General features: G+C 42.1%; 2 protein-coding genes across 4 annotated transcripts in view; both read right to left on the bottom strand.

Moving 5' to 3' along the window:
- Positions 1-7,652: 7,652 nt before the first annotated feature.
- On the bottom strand, positions 7,653-13,494 carry LOC106922125 (uncharacterized). Its single transcript, XM_014994308.2, has 7 exons — positions 12,051-13,494; positions 11,379-11,576; positions 10,282-10,414; positions 9,643-9,744; positions 9,215-9,249; positions 9,032-9,058; positions 7,653-8,762 (listed from the first exon to the last, which is right to left on the bottom strand). The coding sequence occupies exons 1-7, from the start codon at positions 12,217-12,219 to the stop codon at positions 8,488-8,490; spliced, it is 939 nt and encodes a 312-aa protein (XP_014849794.1). The 5' UTR covers positions 12,220-13,494; the 3' UTR covers positions 7,653-8,487.
- A 3,721-nt stretch (positions 13,495-17,215) lies between these two features.
- LOC106922123 (bromo adjacent homology domain-containing 1 protein) overlaps positions 17,216-26,287 on the bottom strand; it is a 41,693-nt gene continuing 32,621 nt past the window's right edge. For all 3 annotated transcript variants that reach the window (XM_014994298.2, XM_088001687.1, XM_088001686.1), the window contains exons 3-7: positions 23,373-23,728; positions 23,127-23,286; positions 22,463-22,542; positions 21,731-21,822; positions 17,216-21,604 (exon numbers count right to left, since the gene is read on the bottom strand). In XM_014994298.2, coding sequence (XP_014849784.2) covers positions 21,415-21,604; positions 21,731-21,822; positions 22,463-22,542; positions 23,127-23,286; positions 23,373-23,728 — 878 coding nt within the window. In that variant the 3' untranslated portion in view covers positions 17,216-21,414. The remainder of the gene's footprint in view (positions 21,605-21,730; positions 21,823-22,462; positions 22,543-23,126; positions 23,287-23,372; positions 23,729-26,287) is intronic.

The following is a 26,287-nucleotide window of genomic DNA, read 5'->3' as shown; positions in this document are numbered from 1 at the left end:
AGGAAGTTACAACCCACATGTTCCACACTGTTCTATTAGCTGCTAGTTTGTCTTGTCTGTCGATTGTCAAATCAGATTACTCTGGAGAAAAGTCTCCAGAAACATTATGGCCCGAAATATTACCCTGCCTGTCTCTGCATCCCTTAGACTGGCTGTTGATTCATCCTTTGACTTGAAAACTCTGGTCAGAATGAGGACCCCCCTCAAATATGCATGTAAATGCATCTGGTCCAGCTCCTTCCAGTTCTCTCCAAAAACTCGCCTTCCTTTTAGACTTGTCATTTCAACAATGATTTTCTGTATTGCACTAGACACGAGTAGCTCAGACTGACTTGTTGTTTGTGATGTGAGTTACTGCCATCCTGGCATGATCAACAAGAAGTTCCAGAGCTTCCATGGTTGTCATCTTTTTATTTCCCTGCTGCTCATTTCCTGATCTCCGACAGTGATGATATTACATGTACCTTCAGTGTGTAATGCGTTTAGGAATCCCTTGCAGAGAGTATTTATGTCCCCCCCCCCACTTCTGCTGGGTGTCCACTCAGTGTGGGTGGAGTTTGCCCACAGGAACAGAAAAGGTTCCTGTCAAAAGTTGCATGAACACCTGCTTTCTGGCAGCTTCCTAGTGAAGTAAAGAGAATAGTGAAAGAGTGGGTTTGTGTGCATGTTTAGGTGTGTGTGTGGTGTGTGTGTGTGTATGTGTGTGTGTTCATGCATGTGTGGTGTGGTGTTTGTGTGTGTGTGGTGAAATATGTCTCATGTCTCATAGGTGCAAGGAAACAAATAGAATTGGACATTGTTTTAACCTTTTTACCCTTCAACTTGTATGGCGGGTCAAATTGACCCGAACAGTACGTCTGTAACAAATGGACCTAGGGGGGGCTGCAAGTGTGTAAAATGAACTATTTTCATTTTATACATAGAGTGCACCTATTAAGACAAATAGAAAAAGTGTCATGCAGAAAAAATACTTCTATTTTTTTTTATTTTTAAACTTTGAAACGGGTCAAATTGACCCGGAACATAACAGGAGGGTTAAATATGCTTAGTGGGGAAAACAATAGAATAGGAATAGAATATTCTTTGGTGACAGCTTCTGTGTCAGATTTAATATGAATGAATTTATAATTAATGAAAATAATGGTGGATCTGTCACAAAGTATTGCATTTCCTCTTAAGTATTCTGTTCCCTTAAAAAAGCAAATATGCCCTGGTCTATTTTTTATACAGTCTCAAATTTCAGTTTCCAATAAACAGCCTCAGTGAAAACATGTTGACAGTTGCCATAAGCTGTCACTTGTGCCACGGGCTTCTGGGTAAGGTGCCACTTGTGCCACCTTACCACTGGGTAAGGTGGCACAAGTAAGGTGACCATGAGTGCCACAGGCTGCTAACCTCATTCTCTATCTGTTTCAGACAGAATGTAGCATATGAATAACTTTAGTTCAAACAAATAGAAATAAAATATATCTTAATTACAACATAATTCTCATACATATTTAAATATACAGCCGGTGTTCAGACTTAAACAGAGAAAGACAACTCCTGCACTGTCAGATGGGACCTCTTCTGCAACAGCTGATAATAGCTACCACTAGGTACCTACCACTACAACTGACACTCGGTTGCCATGGTATGTCAGTGCTGACAAGCTCCTGTCAATTCCGGATTATAATTATTTTCATACAATGACCTTAATATAATGCTATTGATTATTAAACCGGGTAAGTTCACTAATATTGACTTATTAGTTAATATTTGTGACAGTGGCAACATGAGATATTGACAATTCCAGAGTGACATTATGTTCAGCATGGTTCCATGACGGTGCACAGGATGTCATAAGTTATAGTGGCTGCCTGGTCTATTATCTAATAGACCAGGCAGCCACTATAACTTTCATTGTTTTTTGTTAAGATAATGCAATTTTAAAAAAAAGAAATATGTTATCATAATTTTCCAAAAATGCCTGTTAACCATTTTTAAATAGTTATTACTTGTTTTTATTTATTAAATTTAATCCCCACTATTTTTCATTATTTGTCAAGTTTATTACAGATTTGTGTGGCATAAATGAAGGTTGCTTCTCTGTGTTTGTTTCTGGTTCTGTTCATTGTCTTCAAAGTTTTCTTATTCAAAGATGAGAAAATGACTAAAATCTGAGCTACAAAATGCATTTCAACAGCATTTTCAAGGCAGCAGGAGGACTTTCACTTTCAAGTTAAACCACCTTCAAATTTTTTTTACACCAATATTGAATATTGATAAGTCAAAACACAAAGTATTTACACCTCAAAAAATTTGACAATGTGTGAATCCTAAGCAGCATTAAGAACAAGATTGTTACATATTTTTGGAAATAAAAATTACTTTGGGTTATACTTAAGATGAAAATGCTTTTTTCAAAGAAAATTGTGCTGCTTACATATTATTTTATTTGGCAGATATGTTTCAACATTTTTTCAAGTTTATGTCACAAAGTATATGCATAGTAATTTATTTGTCAATATTTATTAGCCATTGTATGTAAATACTTTAAACAGCAATTTGAAGTCTACTGTAAAATTCATGTTTAGTCAACGTGTGAATTTACTACATCAGGATCAAATAACTTATTATTCCTCCATGAGAAATTATGATCATTAAGCTTAAATTTATTTTTCAAACTTTAATAATTTCTACAATATACGTTATACAGAGTCTGATTATTATTACTATTATCCAGTTGCAACATTTGGCTTCCTGTTGCACTATGTCAGCCACTGTTCTGCGATATAAACATGGGCAAGGGTTGAATGTCATTTTGATTAAGTAAAAAGTCCTATTAACTATCAGTGATGTGTGATTAACCAGATGTGTCCTTGAACATAGTGACAGGTTCCACTGTAATAGTGACACTTTATAGTATATTCAATTGGCCATCTTGCTTGAATTAAACTCAGTCAAAAATATTCAAAGTGTTAAATGGATAAATAACCAATTACCATTGAATTTTTTTTTATAAATACGCATTATAAGTAACACGTTTTCAAAAAACTGTCATTGCCATCCCCCAAAACATCGGCACCAGTTGTGACAGCTCTGAAACATCCTGGACACCTAACGGTAGCTCTAGTGGAAGCCAGACTCAGCTGTTACAAAGGTGCCGAAACCAATGGCATCCCTTATACCTGCTGTGTATTTAATTAATACAAAGACGAAAGGAGTCGGCTGGATTATTCAGATGAACTTTAGTGAATAAATAGGATGAACGAATCATACATGATATACAAAACGTGTAGGAATTCAGCTAACATAAGTATTTCTGCGAAAAAAACCTCTTATTAAATTCTGTCTTCTTCGTCTGTCTTTAAGTTCTTCTTCTACTAGTAATAAAGCATCATGGGATATGTAGTCCATTTGCCTAAGTCAGCGGCAACACTGACAGCTAGACCCGAAAACAGTGGCACTAATGGCAGGTGTCAGCGGAAGTGCCAGTACGAGGTGCCGAGGTCAGCCGAAGTCAGCCGAAGTCAGTAGCAACACTGACAGCTAGACCCGAAAACAGTGGCACTAATGGCAGGTGTCAGCGGAAGTGCCAGTACGAGGTGCCGAGGTCAGCCGAAGTCAGCCGAACGCAGTGGCAACTCTGGCAGCTAGTCCCGAAAGCAGTGGCACTTGTGGCAGGTGTCAGCGGAAGTGCCAGTACCAGGTGCCGAGGTCAGCCGAAGTCAGCCGAACGCAGTGGCAACTCTGGCAGCTAGTCCCGAAAGCAGTGGCACTTGTGGCAGGTGTCAGCGGAAGTGCCAGTAAGAGGTGCCGAGGTCAGCCGAAGTCAGCCGAACGCAGCGGCAGCACTGGCAGCTAGTCCCGAACGCAGTGGCACTTGTGGCAGCTGTCACACCTGCCACCGGAAGTGCCAGTAGTAGGTGCGGTGTCACGATTTGCGCCTGCTGTCTCTCCAAGCCCCCTTCACCTCCCCATCCCCTCTGCATGTGCCTGTGTTTATGAGGATGTACAGATGTTGTCCAAGTATGCCATTCGAAGTCTCCATTTGGCGTCTCCAAATGGCACACTTGGACAACACCTGATATACAAATTTCAAATGACTACCTCCTCAGTGCTTCAACGTACAGTCATCAATGAGGCTCTAATGAAAGATAATGACCAGAGGAATCCTCTGGTAGATACATTACTGTTAGAGGAAATGACTTAGAATTATATAAATAAAATAGCATATCTGGAGGGGTGTTAGTGTACAGTAAAACCTCCTCCCCCTTCTTGCAATACACTGTCCGTCTGCCCAGTGGCGCAACTGCAAATTATTCTGGTGGATGCAAAAACGTAAATCGGCGCCCCCCTTCCCCCTCCAGACAGGGTTTTGGCGCCCCCTCTGCTGCTGCGCCCCTATGCGTTGCATGCGCTGCATACCCACTTTTTGCGCCACTGCGTCTGCCCCCCCACACAACAGCACGCTAAAGAGGCCGGTCCTGACTCGGAGGCAGGTCCTGACTCTGGGGCAGGTCCTGACTCGGAGGCAAGTTTGTAACTGCAACATGACCAAATGTGAAATAAGATAAGGTTTAGGAATATTCCCAAGGCACAGTATTTGTAGCATTATAATGACTGTGATGTGCTTAGTGTTTTCTGGTCCAGTAGAACTGGTCCTGTTAAGTTTGAGTCAGTTAGTCTGATGGGGTGGGATGATGACTGGGAGGCACTTGCCCTCTAATTACCCCCTGTTTCTACCAAACACCTCTTTGTTTACACCCTAAGGAGAGTCAAGTCCAGGGAGTGCTGCTAGCTGTGAACATTTCACTAAAGTACCAGAACCATGCCTGTTTTTGTGCTCAGCTCTTTTATGCTTTTCAGTGTAGTTTATGCCTCCGACCCTGCGGATCCAGTTCTGCTCGGACCTCCTACCATCGGGTTCAGCTCTTCGGTCTGCTCAGTTTGTAAGCCTATCCCCAGCACACTGTTTCTGTGCCACGGCATCAGCTATACCGGCATATGTGGATCCCCAACCTGCTCGGCCACGACTCCCTGAAAGAGACCCAGCAGCAGTCGGCCGCCCGGCTACTTCACTGGTATTTGTGCATCTCTACAGAGCGCAGGCCGGGCTGTCTTTCAGAACAGGTCCGATATCAATTCAGCAAACACTTACCAATTATGGTCGCTGGGCAGTAGGTCACACACACACACAGATACCACCAACTGCTTCCGTCGATACGCATCAAGCACCACCAATGAAACCGGCTCAATACATTTCACACTTTGCTTTTAGTTTCATGAAACCGTCCAGAATGAAACCAGTTGGGGGCATCGACAATGAGAGGAGGCCGCCGCGGGGGAAGCTCGGCTAAATAAAACTGAACGAGGTTTTTTATCTTGGTTATTTAAAAAAGAAACAGACCTGAAAACCATTGCACAACACTTTGTTGATATATACTAATTTGTGAAAGACAAAGCACGCAATAAGGTATAAAGTCAGAGTCATATTAAGTAACAAAACACTGTATAACGCTGACTTATACACCGAAAAAAGGCCTAGCACCTCAAACTAACAGCTCCTTGTGTTCGGCTTGAACTGAACAGGATTTCAGATGACCCACATGAAGCTGTGGTTTGTTTGAAGGCGCAGTCGGTGTTGCCACCTAGAGAACACCTGCATGTAGTACAGACTGCCATAAACCACAGCGGCCTGCTGCATGGAGAAACACTTAGCAATTTGTTGATGGGTTTTATCAATGCATTCTGCCACAACCGGCCCCTTTTGAGAATATTCAAATTGAAAATGAGTTTGACACCCCTGGTTTGACATCCCTTCCTACTTATGAGTTTTCTAAAATGTGAGAAAATTCAAGAGGTTTGGATATTTCTCACGAGGAATATGATACTTTATCCATGACCTTTAGCCTTCAGAGTTTAGGCTCGGGACAAGAATTCAGAAATACGCCTTTGCACGACTAAACACCAACTAAACAGTTCCTTCCTAATTATTCCACACCTCATGGCGACGACTCTTTCGCAGCTAAGCTCTTCAGCCCCACCCAACGTCCGTGCAGCAGCACTGCAGCTGATTGGGTGGAGAATTTGGCTCCCAGTTTTATTCCAGCTGATAGGTTCTCATTGGCAACCAGTAAACCCAGCGCTTGCATCCCAGAGACAGAGGTGTCTCCGTGCACGGAGGAGTTTACTCCGAGCTGATTGGCTGCCAGCCTGGGAGGTGTGTAAGGAGTCCATGCATGCGCACATAATGTTTTTTTTTTTGTTTTTTTTTTTGGGTTGATCAGAAGTGCTGGCGACTGCTTCTGCAAAGCTATAAAATGAAAATGGGCGTGCATGTAAGCAATCCCAGAGCAATCTGCACGTGCTGTCTGATTTTCACGATACTAATTGGTTTCTGTGTGCAGACAGCCTCCATGTGACACACAATAACAGCTGATCTAATAAAAATAATAGTAATATTTAAAAAGAAAAATAATCTCCAGCTTGTTGCTATTTTCTGTTGGCTAAAAGGTCGACGTGCTGATCAATAAATTCCGGTGATGCACCTGTGGCGATGCGGAGACAGGCCTCGGAATAAACCGCACATATATTTCCGCACAGATTTCATCTGATTTATGTTGCGAAACAATCCAAACAATATTTGATGTCTGTGCAGCTGAATTGTGTAACTCCTTACCTCATCTTCCGCCGCTGTCCGACTGAATTACGTTCCTCTGTTTCAAGTTCTTTGAGTCTTTATTTTTGCCTCTAAAAATAATAAATAGTAGTAATAATGATGAAATACGATCCGGATCCAACAACGGCCGCACGTCTGGTTGTTTTGAACAGAAGCCGAGAAGAGGAGCGCAGTGTGTGCACAGATGTTGGAGGATGTCAGGGTGTGGGGAGGGGGGGGAAGCGGCTCTGCGCGGATCTCCACGGGTTTTCTCCTAGAAATGACGGCTCATGGCGCGGGCGTGTGTCAGGAGGCTGCTCGGTCAGTGGGAGCCATTTCTCAGAGGGAGGCGCGCCGCTTTCCCAGAGACAAGAAGCCGGGCGGTGTGGCTGACAGCGGCTTCTGAGGTGCCATCTTTCCCTGCCTCCGACCGCTGGGAGGGAGGCTGGATGGAGAGGGGAGGGTGAGGGTGTGGTGAAGTGGTGTTGTTGGTGATGGTGGTGGAGGTTGAAATGTGGGGGGGGGAAGGAGCTCAGCGTCTGAAATATTCATGGCAGGGTGGGTTTGTGTTGCACGGCAGCGCCCTCTCTCCGCCGACGGAGGAACTGCATGACAGCTGTGGTGCCGCCAATAGGTGGTAGAGGGGGCATGCTAGTTCTCCTCGGCTAGATAATCATATAAAAATATCAATTTCAATATATTTAATATAATGAATTGGTTTCAGCATTTAATTATTTATTTATTTTAAATAGAAAAATATTTTCACATGTAATGCTGTCATATCCTGCCAGTGCATTAGGCTGGCAGTCACCTTTGTGGAAACAAAAAAGTTAATGCTTTTAAATTTTGTTTTTATTTGTTGTTGTTGTGAATCATGTGTCTGTTTTTGTATGTCTATGTGGACCATGAGTCTGTTGAATCAATCAATCATATTTACTAAATATTTTTTAGATTTTTATCTCTACTGCAGATCAGGATTTGTTCTCATTTTCTTTCTCTTCTTCCCGTCTTTCTTTCGAACTTGATGTACTTCAAGGATGAATTATAAACTTCTTACTAAAGCCAACGCAGGACAGGTTTACTCTTCATACATCTGTTTGAAAAAGTGTAATTTTCCACTTTTACTAAAAGATTTTAATTTTCTGTTGGTGGGAAACTCCTTCTCCTTTATTTGTCCTTGGCTTTCATTTGGCTGAGCATACGTCACTTTGCACAACTTCCAAAGGACATATTGGCTTGTTCAGCCGGCTATTGCACTGAACAGTCCAGCTTTAAAAGTAATCAGATATGCATCGAGCAGGCTTTTCTTTTCTGTTTAAGAAGTCGAGTCATTTTGACACATTTCATCAGGCTCTCTAAGAGACACCTCACACAGAGATCAACACTTTTTATTGTCTTTTCTGAGTAAGAACAGACATTTTGAGGTGGAAACTAACATCAAACACACACACGCAAAAAAAAACACATTGGCGCACACAGATAATCCAGTCGTCTTGACAATAAGTTATTTCCTCGTGTACGTCACTGAGAGTGCTCTCATAGAGGAGGCAGAAGTTCAGAAAAACGATGCACAGATCAAAGCACGTGACCAGTGAAGCTATCGCTAGGATGTGGTATGCAGGGAAACTAAAGGCAGAAAAATGTTCAAAAGAAGTAAACATAAATCACAATACTTGATGTAGTCAGATGGGATAGTTACAGGTAAGTGGTTTGGTGAGCCTCTTTAGGAGTTTTATGAATTCAGTTGCAGGGAGATTGCCATAAAATTAGTCGCAGATTTTGAAAACTGAAGTCTCTAACCAGCGTGAACTTCTTTCAAGACAAGTTAGGAGTGTCTGTCTGCGTCAGTAGCAAATCTGAAAGTACTGGCTGGGCGACTTGACCGGGCTGATGTAGCTGGACATTTCCTGCGCTGAGCTCTGGCCCGTTACGGTTTTCTGGAGGTTCAAGGTGAAGGACGGGGTTGACTTCTTCTTCTGCGGCTGGCCGCCCCTCTTGGTCAGCGGGGGCCCGGGGCCGGCCACAGGCCCCCTGTAGGCGGGCATCGCGGACGCCGACTTGGCCTCCTCAGAAGACCCAGTCTTTCTTGCGAGGGGGCTCAGATAGATCTGCATAGTCACTAAGTGAAGTGGTGAAATATGGCGAGGAGGCCCAGAGAACGGACAGAGGTTTGGGATGAAAAAGAAGGAGTTCCAGGGGATGAAAGAGAGAAAATGGGGAAGAAGAGAGACAGAAATGGATGCAAGAAATGGGGTGATGGTGCACACAGTTATGGTATGATGTGAGCAAAAAAATAGGAAAACAAAAAGAAAAGCTCACACACAGTTCTGTTGACTACGACGTTTTCTTCTAAGCTAAAGTCTTTTTGCTCCATGAGACAAAGCCTACCTTTGCAATGTGTCACCCGCCTTGTTCCTGCACCAAAACGCCACAGAAAACAGAAACGTCGTTAATTCTGTGACATGTCTTTTGAGCCAATTCTTCTTCTATTTGTCCATCGGCGCTGTCATTTTATTGGTATTTCTTCTTTCCTGATCAGATTATCAAAAGCACACAGGAGTGTTTCCTTACCTACGCTCACAGCAGGCTCACTGGATTTGTTGCTTCTGGTGTGTTGACATAGAAAAACAAGGAATAGAAGAGAGAATTAGTGAAAAGAACTGAGAATACCAGAAGATAAACTGATTAAAGATTGTCTCATAGACGCGTATGTTATAGAAAGAGACAAGAACAAATTTAAGAAGAGGGAAGAAAATGGTATGCAGAAAATGATGCAAGGTTTCCTAAATTGTTTTTTCAGGAAACAATGAATCCTTTTCCTCCCTTTTCACAATTTAACGCTACTTTGACTTGATCTAAAATCCTAACAATATGCACTGAAGTTTCTGGGTGCAACCTGGCAAAGAATAGGAAAGTTTAAGTAGTACACACGCTTTTGCAAAGACATATTTGGCTGCAACTCAAATTACACAGCCTCATAACGACTGGAACTCTCTTACTCTTCAGGAACTTTCTTGCAGACCGAGGCTGCGGACGCGGGTCGCGGCTTGGTGATCTTACACGGACTGTCCTTCGCACTGCCTGGAGGGCTCTTCACACCGCTGGAGAGAACAGAAAGAAAAGTCCATCAGAAAAGAAGTGACGTGAAATCCCAAGAAGAAGGGATGAAATCAATTTGTGGCTGCTAATAAGTTTTTTCCTCTCTCTTTTTTTTTTCTTCCATCGTAATTAGACACTGAAAGCCTTAATTGAGTGGAGATTTACCTCTCTCTGTGTAATTATTCCAGAACAGCACAGATACAGCGACAGCAGATTAAGGTACCGCGGAGAGAGGCCATCAGGCTTTTCTGACTAACACTATCTAATGTCAGTATCGCTTGAAAGGTAATTGAGAGGAAGAGGTTGCTGCTTGGAATTAAAGGCCAGCGTAGGGGATAATCACCGAGCCTCCGTGTGCGGTGTCTCTGAGATAATGAAGGGTGTCTGCTGATTGCACCTTCCTTAATGAAGAACAAAGCCTCACTCTGATTGGGGTGCTTTCGAATCAGTGATGTATGTTGCAGCTTCCTCTCTCCGCTCTAATTGTGTTCATCATCTGCATCATGCCGCTCTGAAGGAGAGGAAACGAGCGGCTTTACCTCAGAGGTGGCGGCGCGGGGCTGTAATTCCTCGCCGTGGCGCTGGAGGGCACTGTGGAGCTCTTTTTGAGGGAAGTGGAGCTGGAAGTCGACATGGAGGTTCTGGGGGGCAAAGCCAGGGAGACGGGCCTAGCTGTGGAGACACGGACACACAATTATTCATCACAGGTTATCAGTGAGGAATAATTATTCACTTTTCGATTTCAAATTAAAAGTAAATAGTCTGCAGGTAAGAATAACATGTAAAAACAGAAATTTAGAAGAGACCTCAAGGGCAAAGGTACAACATAAGAAAAATGATACAGTACACTTCTTAAAAATGAGTGATGAAAAGAAATCTGCAACTGAAAAAAATGTTACATGTCCATGTGTATTTTGTGCATAAAAAAAGAACAAGAAATTACAAAAAAATAAATAAAAAATGTGAAAAAACACCTCTAGTGTGTCATATTTCAAAAATGATGCCTGGATAAGTTTGGCAAACATTTACAAGTCGATTGATTTAAATGTGAATTAGTTTCAGTGTTCAACTTTCCCCAATAAGTTACAATCATTACTATTAATTATCAGTGTTTATTGCAGCAACAGCATAGAGAAAGATTGTTTTAGAGAAACAATAGAACTTTGCTCAAACTTTAATACTATTTTTACCATGATCTAGTTACAAATACAAACAAAAGTACACATTTTTGCCTCAACATGTATAAATGTCAGCACTTTCGGCACTGCACAGGAGGTAAAGAGATGATGTGTCATATTGAATGGTATGTAGGTTTAAACATTGGTCCTGAACTGTTCCATTGTTTTGGATGAGCAGGGCAATTTGGGGCTTTTATGGAGAGTGGGTCTTAAAGAGACAGGAGTAGAAGTCATGGGTTTTCAATAGTGGACACTTAATATTTCAGGAATGTTTTGTTTTTTAAAAAAAAAAAAAGCAGTGAAGAAACACATTCTTTAATCATGAGGAAATGTAGGAATCTTGCAAATAGATGCTTTAAAAACTAGATCTCGATGCGGTTCAGTCCCACAACAGTTTGTCAATTTCTGACCACCTTTAAAGCCTTCATCTTAAAGACCAAATGCACGTCTCTGCTCACCTTTGGCGCCCGGTGTTTTCCTTCCTGCAGCGGCAGCGGCAGCTGCCTGGTGCTCTTCAGAAATGTTGAGCCTCTTGAGGACGTCAGCCAGCGCCAACTTCAGCAGCTGGATCTCATCCTCCTGCATCTGCATCCTCTGCTCCAAGTAGGTGAGCCGGTCGGCCACGTCCAGGCCGCTGGTTGCCGAGCTGCGGTCATCTGAGAGGGACCAACGGAAATCAGGAAGATGAACACAAGATTTCACGCCCAGAGAGTGTGCAATCTTTAAACTGACTAAATGAGATTCGCGCATTTTCTATCACTTGTTATGTCTCACATAGCAGGACAAGAGAGCGACCGCATTAGAAAGAACATTTGAAAGCATGCAAAATGTTTGTTTAACCAAAATAAAAATCAAACTTGCAGAATTTATCCTGGAGACTTTACCAAATTACTTTGCCAAAAAAAGATCCATAAGGAAAAAGGTTCAAGGCGTAAAATCAATTAGTTCAAAATGGTTGTTTGACTAAAATCTGGACAATGATGTCACAAAACTTTTGTACTGTACAGCTCCTCAACGCTGTCAACACTCAGCAGCACAGAAGCAACAATAACATCAAGCATCAAGCAAAATCTCTTTCCGTCGCCATCATTTTTTTGCTACAAATTCCTGCTCAGGTCAGAGTCGGGTACCATATGAGCTGCTGGATGCCGATGAGAAGCTGGGGTATCTCTGCTGACCGCTGGCTCTGTCCTCAACCAGCCCAGATGTCCTCCTCCTCTTCTTCTCCTCTCTCGAACAAACCCTCTCAGTCCTCTGCACTCCTCTGCCACCCATCAGGCTTCCTTGTTGCTCCTCCATCTTATTGTTTTACCCTCTAAGGTCTCATCTCTCTCACTCCAGTCATGTGGCATTCACAGATTGCTGTTTGTACGGTTTTCAGGTTCCAGCATCCGACTTTCGCTACAGCTAAAAGGACGTCCCGGTGCCTGGCTTACTCTAGGACTCGATGGTGATTTGGTGAGGCTTTAAGCCTCCAGCTCAGGATGTGTGTCTATGAAGGTGGGGGTTGGTAATGCTTAAAAACTAAGAAGTCATCCAATTCGACCTGAATTGTCCCTGCCCATGAGTACACAGATTTGCATGAGTCTGGTTGTGTGTGTGTGTGTATGGGAGTGGAGAGTACAATGTTAATCCCAATCCCAAAGTTAATCTCTTTGACCCCGCCCCCACAGATAATCCCATGTCACTATATGAGGGAGGGACAAAGTAGAAACATCAGAGCTGGACCTGAAGCTACATTGAGGGATGTAAACAACTTGAGATTTCACGTCACAAAGGTTTTTGGAACATTGCATGGTCATGAAGGGGAGCAACATAAACATTTAGAGCATGTTCTCATTGATTTGGGTAAAAAATAAAAATAAAAAAGGAAGCATAATTCCTTTTTCAATTTTCTGAATCAGAGCCAAGTTTTATCTGCAGCTGCTAAACAGCAGTAAATCCACTTTGTCATCAAAGTTCTCAAACTTTGGAACAAAGATCACCCGGTGCTTGATTTACAAGATATTTTTCTTATTAACTGTTTGCAAACTAAGTACATCTAAATTGTGATGAAGAGGACAACGTGGTGATCAAACCCAAATTAACTGTATTCCAGTAGTCTGAAAGGCACTCAGGTGGGCTAATTGTCCTGTGATCACACCAACTACTACAATGGTCCCCCAGTATCCATTAGGCTTATCTGCTGACAAATAGTTAAAATTTATAAATGTCTTAATAGCTCAGACACCAAATACACCTTAATTTGCATTTATACACACAGTGGAAGCGGCGTTAGCGCAGCTGCTGAATGTAAAATCTTCAGTCTTCCATATTTCCGTACTTACGGATACAGCCAATCAGCACCAAGAAAAAATGATTGGCGCTCCTGGATTGGCTGCTTTGCAAACGCCAGCTGGGAGCATCCAGGAAGCTTTGCACCACGCAATCTCGTTCAAATATTTAAAAATATGCGCTACAAAACAGGTGCAGGCTCTAAACAGGTGAATCTGAACAGCAAATATGTGATACAGAATCATAACAATTTATGTCTCCAGTGTAAATTATTATTTATTATTATTATTATTATTATTATTATTAATCTGTACCGCACCTAAGACAAAGTTTTATAATATCAGCTTCGTAAAACGTGGACCTTTCAGTTAATTAACTGAAAAATGTAAGCTTGTCAATATTAATGTAAAGCAGGCTTGTAGTAAGAATATTTTCTTGGTAGTTTTTGAAAAATGTTTGTATTTACCAAGGTGGTACTTGCTATAAAAAAGTTTGACATTATTAAACAGAAAGTTTTGTTTGATAAAAACTACATTATTCAGTCAGCGACGCCGTGAAGGTTGTTAGCTAAAGTAGCTATTTGATGTTTAAACAGAAAGCTAAATATTAAAACTAAAATAAATAATTGGATACATATTTCCAGTAAATGGATAAAAGTTCAGATTATTTTAAAAGCACATGCATACAACAGTAATAAAGAGACAAATGTTAATTAAATAAAAAACATAAAGTTAGTTAAACAGCTAGCTAAAATTGTTAGCTAAAAATCCGCTAAGATTTCAAGTTTAAAGCAAACATCTAAACTTTGATAAAGCGCTACAAGTGGATTTTTTAAAAAACCAATAAATAATTTGTACATAAAAATATTTTTTTTTAAAATAACACTAGCAATAGCACAATAACACTTGAATAAAGTTGTGTGTGCATAATGGTTCATTGCTAATTGAAGAGATTTAATTACTGTATGAATAATGAGAAATATGAAGGGATAGATGTTAGATCGTATTATCCTAAATGTTAGAAGTCTTCCTATCCACCCTCTTGGTGCCTCTTTTTAAACGTAACTTTTTCCTCCTAATAACAATAATCTGCTGCCTTTGAGGACTTCACGTATAATTACTAAAGCATTCAGCCAGCAGTAATCTGCCTCTCACTGTGGGCTGTGATCCTCTGCTGGCCTGTGATCTCCTGTGTCTGTTCCTGCCCTGGCCGTGACTTCATCCTCGTGCCGCGTCCATACTCTCCATATGGGATTGGGATTAGAATAGCACAATAATCCTGCTGCTGTAAAAGAGAATTAGCGAACCCCGAGCTCAAACTCTGCACTATAACTCAGCAACAAATAGCATGTGGTCGGGCTTCTAGGATGCATTTCCTGCAAACGCAATGCATTTAGGAAGAGATGCATGTAAGCATTTGTAGATGTGGGTTTCCTTTAAAACTGAGACATAGTGAGTGTTTTAATCCCCGTTTGCAGATGGTGTCATTTAAATGACAGAACATCTGTCTTCCCACATCAGCTCTGCACAAAAACAGACGTTGTAGGCAGCTTTGCAAAAGCATCCTTCATTTATCATTTCACTGATATGCAATTCCTGGATGTTTTAAAGTCATCTCATCTGACAATTTCTTTGGCTGGGTGTAGCACATGAGACGAGATTTATCACCAACGGATTAATATGCAGAGTATGAAAATGTCAGGTATTTTATGGTTCCTGCTGATATAAATCAATATGCAGGGAACAAATAATATGATTAACCATATTCAAAGTAGAAGTGTTCAATCCTCTCTGTTGAGGACTTGAATTTCAGGAGATTTGAGCTTTTTACTTTTCACCTCTTAAAACTCACATCTCCTTGATTCCTCCTTCTGAAGAATCACAACTGCAATAAACCAACATGAAAACTTTCAGCCACATGCGCGTGCAACTTTTGTCAGTATGAACATGTCATTTCTTGCCCTCTTTGACGATCCTGGAAACAAACCGAAGCGACTGATCTCGCATCCTTCCACGGAGGCCCAGAGGCAGGAACCAAACGGGTTTAATTTATCTGACGGATCTGAACTCCCTCAAACCCTCTCAGTTTTTACCTGTCATGAAATCAGTGTCGCTGTGATAGCTCTCCTTCAGCGAAGGCGTCCTCAGCAGGCCCTGGGCCGTCTCCTCCATCTGCAGGTTGTGGTCGTCCAGCTCCTCCATGCTGGCGTCCTCTTCTGCTATGATTGCCTGCATGTCCCTGACTGAGGATGCAAGATTATTTTGATCTGAACTTGCCTGGAGAGTTGATTCACCTTCCCCAGTCCAGCAGTGGTTCCCACCTCCTGCTTCCCCCCTCTCCTCACTGTCACCTAATATCCTGTAAGGAGTATGAGCACAGGGTGATGTCACTCAAAGGACAGATTAAAGACCTGCTAATCCACCTGAAGCTCAAAGGGAGGATAGGAGTGTGCAAGAGTCTTTATTTTATTAGTAGGTGGAAAATGCTGGTGGGAACGACAAAACAAACTCTCCCATCAAGAGTTCCAGCTGCAAACACACAACCGCTGTGTCAAGGAGGCACCGAAGGGTCCTGACCTCCGTCCTGAAGAATGGCATTCTTCTGACGGAAAAATGAAACGTGTCAGAGTGAGGCTGGAGAATCTGCTGTTGCATGCAAAGTTTCTGACAAGGACACAGTCACACACTCCCCCAAAAAGAGCTTACACAAGGCCACCATCCAGCGTGGTCAGCCTGGGCCTACTGTAAGGATGACGAGATCCAGAGATTAGGGAGCAGAATTTGATTAATTACAGTCATCAGGAGGACAATAAGCCGGATGTGGTGATTAGACTAACAGGGGAAAGAAACAGTGCGAGATGAAAAGCTAGATAGGCGATTAGGTTTGCCCCCCACCCTGGTGTGACATAGGTTTTGGGTTTTTTGTGTCTATTTTGCAGTTTATTGGATTGATTCTTTCTCCAGCAGATGTGTCCGTTTGCTGATGCGTCGAGGCTTTTCGGTCTCACGGAGGAAGTCGTAAGTCATAAGAACGAATGAGAAACTTTAAACGAGAAACAAACACGTTCATCTATTGAGTATAATCCAATAAAGTCTTTGCGTCCTAACACGCTCACGTTTTCTCATCCGCTGTGATGAATATCCATCCCCAGTCATCATTTCTCATCATCAGACTTCCTGTTAAGTCAGCTTGCAATCTGTGGTGACAGAAAACGGTTTCATCGGGAAATATTCCGACAGCATGAGCTTCCCATTTTGACAGAGTCAGACGATGGCTTACAGTTTTACCATTCTGCTTTCAGTCTTCATATGAAGGATTTAACAGACCACTGTGACATAGTCAAAGCTTGGGATCTTGTTTCATCAACCCTTTAAATCTCTTCGCCTGTCTGCTGTGTTCCCTGATTTTCATTATTCTGAACTAATGTTCTCTGGGAAAAATAAAAAACCCTGGGATCTTCAAAGAACATAAGTTTTTACATGATTTTTGTGAAAACCATGTCTTTGTCGACTTCACAATGACTTCTTTCTTTTAGATATACCTTAATAAATAGCAACATAAGGGCCCAGACATTTTAGTCTGAACATAGAAACGTGTGTTTGGAGCCATCTCAGGTCAAAGGGTGTGTCTAGTTGTATTATTAAGTCTAATAAATTAACTGCTCAGGCTGTTCTTCCTGCTCGAAAACTTGGAGGTCAGGAGAGAATTTAACAGCCATCTGCTGCCAATGTCTCACTACTGCCCTCATGTGGACATGATCATTATTACAGCTGATTGGAAGGAAACTTGCCCACTTCCTGTTGATATTCACGCTGTGACCTTTGGTTCCCTTTTCTGTCTTCATCCACAGTCATGTTCCGATAATTACAAAGAGCAGATTTGCTTTTTCAAATAAAAGTAAACTGAATAAACTAAAAACAGGTACTAATTGATCTGATCTGCCAAGTTGGCTGTAGGTTAAACAACAAGCAACATGCAATGATTTAAAAAAAAAACAAAAAAAAAAAACGCAGAGTCACCATTTTCACAAAGGACTTAAATTTTATAAATATTCTCTCAACATTACATTAAATCAGTTGGGATGATATAGTCTTTCAAATAAAATAAAATAATAAAAATCCAAGAAATCTTCAGAGAGCATGACAAAGTGACAGTGATCTGATACACATAACTCTTTCTACTCCAAAAATATCTAAACTGTATATTCCACATTTTCCAAATATATCAAAATATATGCCAACAATAAGCATCAATACAGGCCACAGAGAAAGCTGAATCTCACAGGTTTGTCGGGTGCTTTTGTCTAATGGAGTGAACACACGCACACAAGCGCACGCACGCCCAAACACACACCCACACGCACACACATCAGCGAAGGTTACTCAGTGTTTCACATCATAGTTCGCTGAAACTTCTTATTCCTGAGTGCTCGCCCAACCTTGTTGCCATGGAAATAAAGACACAAATGTCTCCATGCAAAAAGCCTGTGGCTGATTAGGTTATTGAATGACAGCAGGCTATCTAAGTCCATGTGTTTTGCAAGGCTGGCCAGCACTTGGGAGAGGAACACATGGCTGTCTGAGCTTTCCTCGGCTGCTTTTCCAAGAAGCGCCTGCATCTGGCCGGCGAACAGATAAGGGACGTTGGTGTGACAGCATCTGTAATCTTGCTTTGCCTGACCTCTATGAGGCAAAAAGACATCTTTATGATTAATGATTAAGCTAGCATTAGCTTAAATGCTAATTCTCACCTAAAAGCTAAAGCTGACTTGCTGAGTGGACCGAGTTAATGCTAGCCATCCAGCTAGCGAAAGCCAGCGTGATAATGATATAATTTATGCTAACGTTAGCATAATGTTTCCTCTATCCACCAATTGACCTGAACAAGACAGAAAAGGGCAACCGTTTTGAAATACTGTCAGCCTACATCCAATAATACTTTCCATCTTTCGCAAGTGACCTCTAACCTTTTGCACCAGGGTTTCTGGTTTCAGCTTAGGACCTCAGAGGAACTTCCTGTCCCCTGTTTGTCTCATTTTGACTTCAGCTAGTCAATGAAAGCTCAAGTGACCCTTCTCCCAAACTACACGCCTGAAGGGATAGTTCAGGATCAACGCAGAGCGGGTTTGTTGAAGGTCGCAAGATATGAACCGCTTCTAACATTTACAGAACCTCAGTTAGAAAAAGTCCCGACCTGTCCCGTTAAGGTCGGTCCGGTTTTGGGAACCAAATGGAGGTCCTCAAGAGCGAAGGTGCTTTTGGCGAAAATTGCTCAGGTCTCAATGAAGCTAACCTATGGTTACGTTTCTGCTATTAAACCTCACTAAGCTTCTAAGATTACAAATAAACAAAAAAAAAACAACTGCTTTCTATCCTGAAGCACAAATACACAGGATCTACATAATTAGTCCCAAATAACTTAAAACTGACATCTTAATATATTCAATCGTTTTCTCCATTTAAATATACTTTAAATATAATTATTACAGATCTTGGAAGGGAAAAAAATAATAATAATTTCTACACTGTGCATTGGCTGTCTGCTTGTTTAAAGATTGCCCCGTGCTTGCTGGGGTTCAGATATGTTCTCCTTATATTTCTCTTTCGTTTGGTCAAACATCGACTCTAGACCGACCTGATATCTACTGAAAAAAAAGAAAAGAAAAGCAATGCATATACTTTGTCAAGATTTCTTAAGTTCATTCTTCAAAAATAGTAATTCTAAAAAATATATTGCATGTGCCATCTTAGCAAATCGACATAATAAAATATTCTTTAGGAGGAGGAGAAATTGTAAAGTAAGGAGAATATATAGACTTATATCTATTTCCTTTTTGAAGACTCCAGCGGGGAAGAGAGGGGGATGTAGGACTTGATTTAGTTTTGAGTCAGGACTGATGCGCTTCAAACAGAAGAGGGAGAGAGGAGATAAACATGGCTTCAGAGAGTGGGGATCTTTTACAGCTGGAACTCGAACGCACGCAGACGGGGAATAAAGTCGCAGGTTTGGAGGCGATGAGAGGGCGCGTGGTTTGTAATCGGCAAAAGCTTCATCTGAAAGCATGGAACACCCCATCCCTTCAGTCCAGTCACACATCTATCACAGTGCTACAATTGCCTGCACAGCAAGTCAGGTCTAAATCCCGAAGCCTTCTGCACATCTAGTCACATTAACAGTGTGGATACATACATAAATATATACCGAGTATTTATAGGACTATATGTGAGGGGAAAAAGAAAAAGGAATGACTCTAGATCCATACTGATTTCATCCAGTACGAAGAGCGTCAAGTTACAACATGGCAAACATGTCGGCCGACTCGTCTCTGCTCATCAAAACGAACAGTTTGCACAATAATGTCTCCTTCGCAATAAAAACAGCAACGAATGCGCTACAGTAAGCCCCACCGTTCATGTCCCGCCAACGTCTCAGCAGCTCCAATACGAAACAAAGAGGTGATCGTGTGTTTTCATGAGGGGATTGGTTTTAGTGCAACAAAACGTGGGGACAAGTGTTGACGACGAGACGGAGGTTTGGGGTGCTCATCCTCTGGTTCGTCCTGGACGGGCTGCGGGGGTTAGGAATCAGGCGAGAGTTGGCGACATGAAAGCTGTCCTAAACATGGAGACTGGAAAGGAACTGAAATACAGCACGCTGCAAAAGTGTTCGCAAATTTTACGTCTCGTCACAACCACAAACTTGGATGTGCTTAACGCTGATTTTAAGTGGAAGACCAACACGCAGTAGAGCCAAATAAGTCACAATCGAAATCTCAAAAGGTGACAATTTGTATTCACCGCCCTGCAACAAATTGCTTTCAGAACACAGCTGGTTGAACTGAAAGTTACCCAATCCACAAACGAAGGAAGGAAGGAAAAGTGACAAAAAAAAAAAAAAAAAACATTAACAAACATTAAGGAGTAAGTGCTCTGGTTAGATTAATTTAAAATGAAGTTTTTTAGCTTGTTTCAAAAACACTTTGTATTGAGAAAACCTAACACTGCACCATATTTACTGTTGAACACAGTAGCGGAAGCATCACATTAAGCAAAAACTATACATGCCAAAATATTTCATCTGATTTTAGTTCGTAAAAAAACAAAATTTACATGACGGCTTTTCTATCACGCGCAACTTTGTGTTGGTCTAACACATAAAAACCTGCATAAACATTAAAATTCACGGTTGTAACACAGGAACATGCTTAAGGGGAATGAATACTTTTGCGAGGTACTTTTTCTTCTTTCTGGTCTCTTATATTAAGTGCATAAAGTCAAAACATCGGTCGTCATGTTCAGCCTGACATCAGCGTGGTCTCGTCATTTACCTCAAATAAGCACAACACGCTTCCTCTTCAGTCGGTTGATTAACAAACTCGACTGACTGTGATTTTGTTTCTCACCATATAAGTAATAATCATATGTTATCAGGAATACACGGTGATCTTTGCCCTCAAGCCCAATCAGTTGCTTGATGTGAAACTGTTTAATTCAGCGCCAGGAAAAAAAAACAAAAAACAACAAAAAAAAACAAAAAAAAAAAACGCTCCACTTCATCTAAAGCTACTTTCTTACTTGGTTTGATTACAAAAGCCTCCTAAATGTCACTATATTTAACCTCAGTGATAACACTCAACACACAAACACACACACACACACACACACACACAAACATGATGTGTAGAGTCAAATCAGGGGAAAAAGGATGACACTCTCCATTAGCTGCTCTTTCACCCATGCTTGTCGAGCGGCGTTAACGCGGAGCTGACAGGGCCGGCCTCGCGTTTCCCTGGAAGCGCCGGAGCAGCGTGCTGGACCGTCGCTGCACCGGCGGCTCTCAAACGGAACAAACATGATTGTTGCGCTAACGTGCTTCGGGGGGGGAGAGAGACACGGCTCTGACCGGCACGGCGCTCGACCAGGCGCTTGGCTTTTCTGGCAGGGAAGGCGAGGTGGGGAAAAATCTGAGCGGATGGATGGAGTTTAGCTCTCTGAGCTGAGATTCCCTACGACATTCTAACTTCTTGGTATGTAACTAAAGGGATCTGTGCTTCATAATGTGTACATGCAGTCACCCCGCTTTTCACACTGATCGCGAATGGGGGGTTAGGTGGAGGTCTTCAGTCCTTCAGCTGCCCCTCCTCTGCGAAGGCGGACGATTGCAACGACTGATTCAAAGGTGCGACGACGGGGGAGAAGAGACGGGAGGGAGGCTCCCGCTCTACTGCAGGTTCTTCAAGATGCGTCCGTATCGGAAGTCGTAGACGTGCCGGCAGAGGTACACCAGCTCGGGGTCGACGTCCGTGGGCACGCAGCGGTGGGAGGGAGGGGCGAAGTCAGGCCGGAAGGGCACCATGCTGGCCCTGCCAGGCGGGGCGCCTTCGGCACGCCGCTTCACCAAGGCACAAAATCTGCAAACGAAACGGTGGGACGAGACGACGTGAAAGCAAATCTGTGAGAGAGACCCCGAGATTCGACGTGGAACAAATGACTCGAGAGTTTTTTTGTTTTGTTTTGTTTGTTTTTTTTCCACTTACCGACAGTACTGGGCTAGAGGGAGAACGTAGCATCTGTCTTCTATGCAGGCCACACTATTTTCATCCTGATGCCGAGAGGCGAAAATCTCATTCTGAAACCAACAGTGGGTGTTCAGCGTCACATCACCACAAGTGTTTTTTTTATTTTTTATTGCTGTGCCCCGAAAGACGACACGAGAAACTGCAACACTTTGCAGCAGTGAGCACAAAGGAAACTACAACTGTTCATGAGAGATTTGTTGGGGTGTCTCTTTGTTTTACCATGCTAGAAAAAAACAAAAAAAAAACGCTCTAGTGAGCTCACACTGCCGCTGACTTTCACTGGAAACATTTTCAGAGAGTGAAACCGTTCCTCTCCTTGTTCTAGGGTTTCTGCAAGGCTGAGGTCGAAGAGATACCATCGTTTTTTTTTTTTTTTTTTTGTTTTTTTTTGTGGCAGTGTGGTTAAGCTCAGGAACCAAACAGCTATCGACAGTCTCAGGGCTGCCGAGACAAAGATAATGAAGTCTCCAGCAGCAGCCACTGTCCACGCTATTGTGTGTAAACAACATTCCCCCTCCATATCGCTGCTACTTGTAAAATGTATATTGATACACACTTAAAAAAAAACATGTACTGCATTAAGCTCGTCCTGTAACAATAAATGTATTTGTGGCACAGAACAGGTTGCGCAGCCGTCACCGTCCCACTGGGAGAAATTAATTCCTAGCTGCAGTCTGCCGAACGCCTCACCTCACAGTGTGCTCTGGGATCTCGGCCTCCCTGGGTGTGCTCAGGTCTGTAGTACCAGAAAAGGCTCATCATCAGCTCTCCTGAGGAAGACCAACACACACACACACACACACACACGCACACACACACACACACACACACACACACACACACACACACACACACACACACACACACACACACAGACACACACACACACACACACGTCAGCTGAACACACTCTGCCGTACATTCTCGCACAGGACCGATCGAACCGGTCGGTCATCTCTATCTTTGTCCGTCAGATTTGTCTATAAAAAACTAACCTCTTTACAGATGTGACACAGTCAGCTGATCTAAATTAAGATATATGAAAATTTAAATGTATTCACTTTTTGTGTTTTAGAGTTTTTTAGTTACATTTTTCAAAGTGTATGAGAGTAAATGAAGAGAATTTGGTGGAACATCAAGACCAGGCAAGTCTTCTGAATAGTGCAGGTGTGCTGGGATGCAGGATGTGGAGTTCAGTGTTCAGCTGCATCAAAACTCGGTTCAGTTTCTGGTTGTATACGTTTATGTGAGTTGTTCTTTTTGGCTCATGGCCTTTATTTTTTTATCAGCGTCCTGACATTGTTGTTCTGATTAGAATACAAATTCATGGATAACCTGCATCCTGACTTCTTACCCGTTTTGGGGTCCTCCCACAATGCTGATATCTTGGCAACATACGGCAGGGACTTCTTCCTGGGACCGGATCGCAGGAGTACAGTGTCTCTGACATGGATCACTTCGCCGTCCCTCTCGACTCCCTCGTAACACCTCCGCATTGCGGCCTCATCTTCTCCCTGGCATTACAAACACGCAAAGTTTACAATAGAGGAAGAAAGCGGGAAGATTTACAAACTTTTCTCCCGAGAGACAAGCAACCTACCGCAATGAAGACCTCCCTCTCTGTGGGGATGCCAACAGGCCGCCAGCCGTTTGTTGCACGTCTGCGGCTGATCTTCTTCTGCTTGCCGCTGCCGAGGCTTGGCACCGGGGTCGCCTTTTTCGTCAGGAGCCGGGTGTGGCCCACGGAGGAGCCGTTGGAGGCCTTTGTGCTCTGAGGGCATTCCTTAGCTAGCTTTAACATGGCCTGGGGCTGATCTCGGCCAGACAGAGGGGTCAGCAGGCGGCTTTTAGTCTGTGTGGAAGTGGGCACGCTGGACAGCGGACACTGGGCGATTGGCATGGTGGGGGGAACAAGAAGGGAAGGGCTGTGGTCGCCCTGTGGGGTTGTGTAAGCCTCTGGAAAACAGCAAGGAAGCACACATTTATCATCCGTCCAAGTGCTTTTTAATTTCACCTCAGAGTTTTATAATACAGACTTAGCTGGTCTGATATGATCCTAACTCAGACAATGTTAGCAAGAATAACTAACACAGAACCCAGATTAACCTAGAAATCATCAACCATGTTGGGTCTTGACTGAAACCATTTATAGTACCACAGAAACTATCTGCCCCATCACAGATTTCTCCTATGTTTTGGCTCAATTGTTTGACTTTTGTATTTGCTCAGATTATTTATGTTATAATTTTGTTCAATGAGCTGAAACTTTTATGTCCGTGTGAAACTGATGATTTCCCAAATCTACCTGGTCAAGGTTTCCTCCAGAAAACTTGCTAATCCCAGTGGTTGGGCGCTTGGCAGTCAGTCATCCAGCGGCCCGTCGTGTTTTCGAGTTAAAAAATGTTTAAAGTTGACAGGAAATTTGAAAATATCACTTGATAATTATATGTTATTGAAAGACTGGAAGATTAATACCTGAACACCAACTAGAAAGCCTTAAAAAATGCAAACATTTTAAAAAGACTTACATAAATCAGTAATGCTAAGCCTGGTGGGGGCACAAGTAAAGCCTGGTGGCCCGCCAGGCTTATAATACACTGGGGGAAACCCTGCTGGACCTATGTGGGAACATAATTACCCATATTGTTATATCATGATCATTTGTGATTAGCCAAATTTGTTGTGTTGCTTACTAACAGGCCTTTAGATAAAAAGGTAACACTTTATTTGATGGGATGTGCATAAGACTGACATGATCCGTTCATAAACGTGACATAACATCTGTCATGAAGGTGAAAAGTTTTCATGAAGTGTCATTCAGTAATGACACTTTTAATGCAAAGTTGACAATTTTGATGGACTTTTAATACAAGTTTGTATTAATAGTGCCAACCAGGTTTAAAACGACCTAGTCAAAGTCATTGCTGCAATAGACTTAAACAGGCGATTTATGCTTAAAATCTCTTCGATGTGACTGAACTGAAACAGTTCTGGATTCAAGGACTGAGAGTAAATCCCAAAAGTCATGTAAAATTTTCACTGCCAGCTGTTGCCGTTGTTAGGCGTAGTGGGCGGATTGTTCTAGAAAACGTTTTCCCCTTAACTAATTAAATAATAATTGGAAACCTAGTTCTCGCATTTCGAATGTGATCTCCTCTGAAGCATTTAAGAGTAACAAAAAAAAACAAAGGTGGTAATCTTTCATCATACTGTGTACATATTGGCAAAGTGTCATAAAATCACAGTGAATGTTCTTAAGAGATATGCAGATTCAATCTGCATAGTTTTACTTGCAGCTAAAGATAGTTTTAAGAAGGCACTGACTTCTACTTTATGACAAATAAAGCTGCTTTAATGCAATTTTTTTTTTATCCCTGAGCAGCTGAATTGGTTTAACCAATAAAACAAAGCAATCAGTTCTGACCCAGGCTCCGATAAAGACAACCTGCTGTCCAACATCATCAGCTAACAGGAGCACAGCCGTGAATTTGCTCAAGGCTCGACTTCCAACACAAACACGGCCAGTTGAAAGCATCTACAAAAAGGCTGCTTTAGTTTTGAAGTGTGCTAAGATCACATCTTGATTTACTTGGTCGAAAACAAAAAACCCAACCTGACAGATTTAAAGAGAGCTTTTTATTACAAGACGTGGTGGAAAATTTTGCCACCAAGACTGAAGACTTGCAATCATTTTGGGCTCTCATCAACATTTCTTCCATCCATTTAATTTGATTTTCATCCATTAGAGATTTCCTGTCAGATTATTTTGAAGACGTAAAAAAAAGGAAAAAAAAAACACTAGTATTGGGTTTAAATTTATTGTAAGTCTGAAAATTAGACATACAACTTTAAATATATGCCCAACTATTCACTCCCCTCTTTTTTAACTGGCTTGTTAACTTCTCCTCATTGACCACAACTAACAGCAGCTTTCCTTATTTTATAGTGAACAATGTGGTCATGGTCAGAGGCGCAGTAGACAAAAAAAAAAAAATAAAAAGGCTAAAAAGCTGCCAACGTTTAAAGAAAAACCTAGAAGGACTTTCAGGGACCTTGTAGAATTATGGAATAAGATCACTTACTTCGTGTTAAAAACAGAAAGCTAAGATCAAACACATAATAACAAGATATTACCTCTTTATCATACCAGCTTTATTATACTTTCCCTGTTTTGTTTTTTTTTGTTTTACTGCAGTGCCTTTTTCTGGCACTTGACATATAATACAGTAAGATATGGAAATATGGACGTTAAAACTTGGGACCAAATTGGGCTTCCAAACTGTCAAGACCATAAGCACGCCGACAAATTAGCTATAAAAGTCAATCTTTTATAGCGGCCATCACAAAGCCCTGAATGTTGTGAGCAGAGCCGAGACTGGCTCGGTGAGCTACAGGGCCGATAATCAGACTCAATCACAGCCATTCTGTCAAGAGGACCGGGCCAGAATTTCGGTAAACTAATATGAGACGCTTGTGAAACCAAAACATTTTCATTCAAGGCAATTGTAATACATC

The sequence above is a fragment of the Poecilia mexicana genome, unplaced genomic scaffold, assembly GCF_051168715.1.
Source record: "Poecilia mexicana isolate PSO_F unplaced genomic scaffold, ASM5116871v1 scaffold_21, whole genome shotgun sequence".
Taxonomy (NCBI): Eukaryota; Metazoa; Chordata; class Actinopteri; order Cyprinodontiformes; family Poeciliidae; genus Poecilia; species Poecilia mexicana.
Note: the sequence above shows the minus strand (reverse complement) of the source record. Positions and strands in the feature narration are given on the sequence as shown.

What these genes read in the sequence shown, in the direction of transcription:
- LOC106922125 (XM_014994308.2), bottom strand. Translation starts at nt 12,219, where the DNA reads ATGGAGGAGCAACAAGGAAGCCTGATGGGTGGCAGAGGAGTGCAGAGG. An exon ending in TGCAAGAAAGTTCCTGAAGA is followed by an intron (nt 9,250 to 9,642) that starts GTAAGAGAGTTC and finishes TCAACACACCAG; the next exon opens with AAGCAACAAATCCAGTGAGC. An exon ending in GCGGGTGACACATTGCAAAG is followed by an intron (nt 8,763 to 9,031) that starts GTAGGCTTTGTC and finishes CACTTCACTTAG; the next exon opens with TGACTATGCAGATCTATCTG.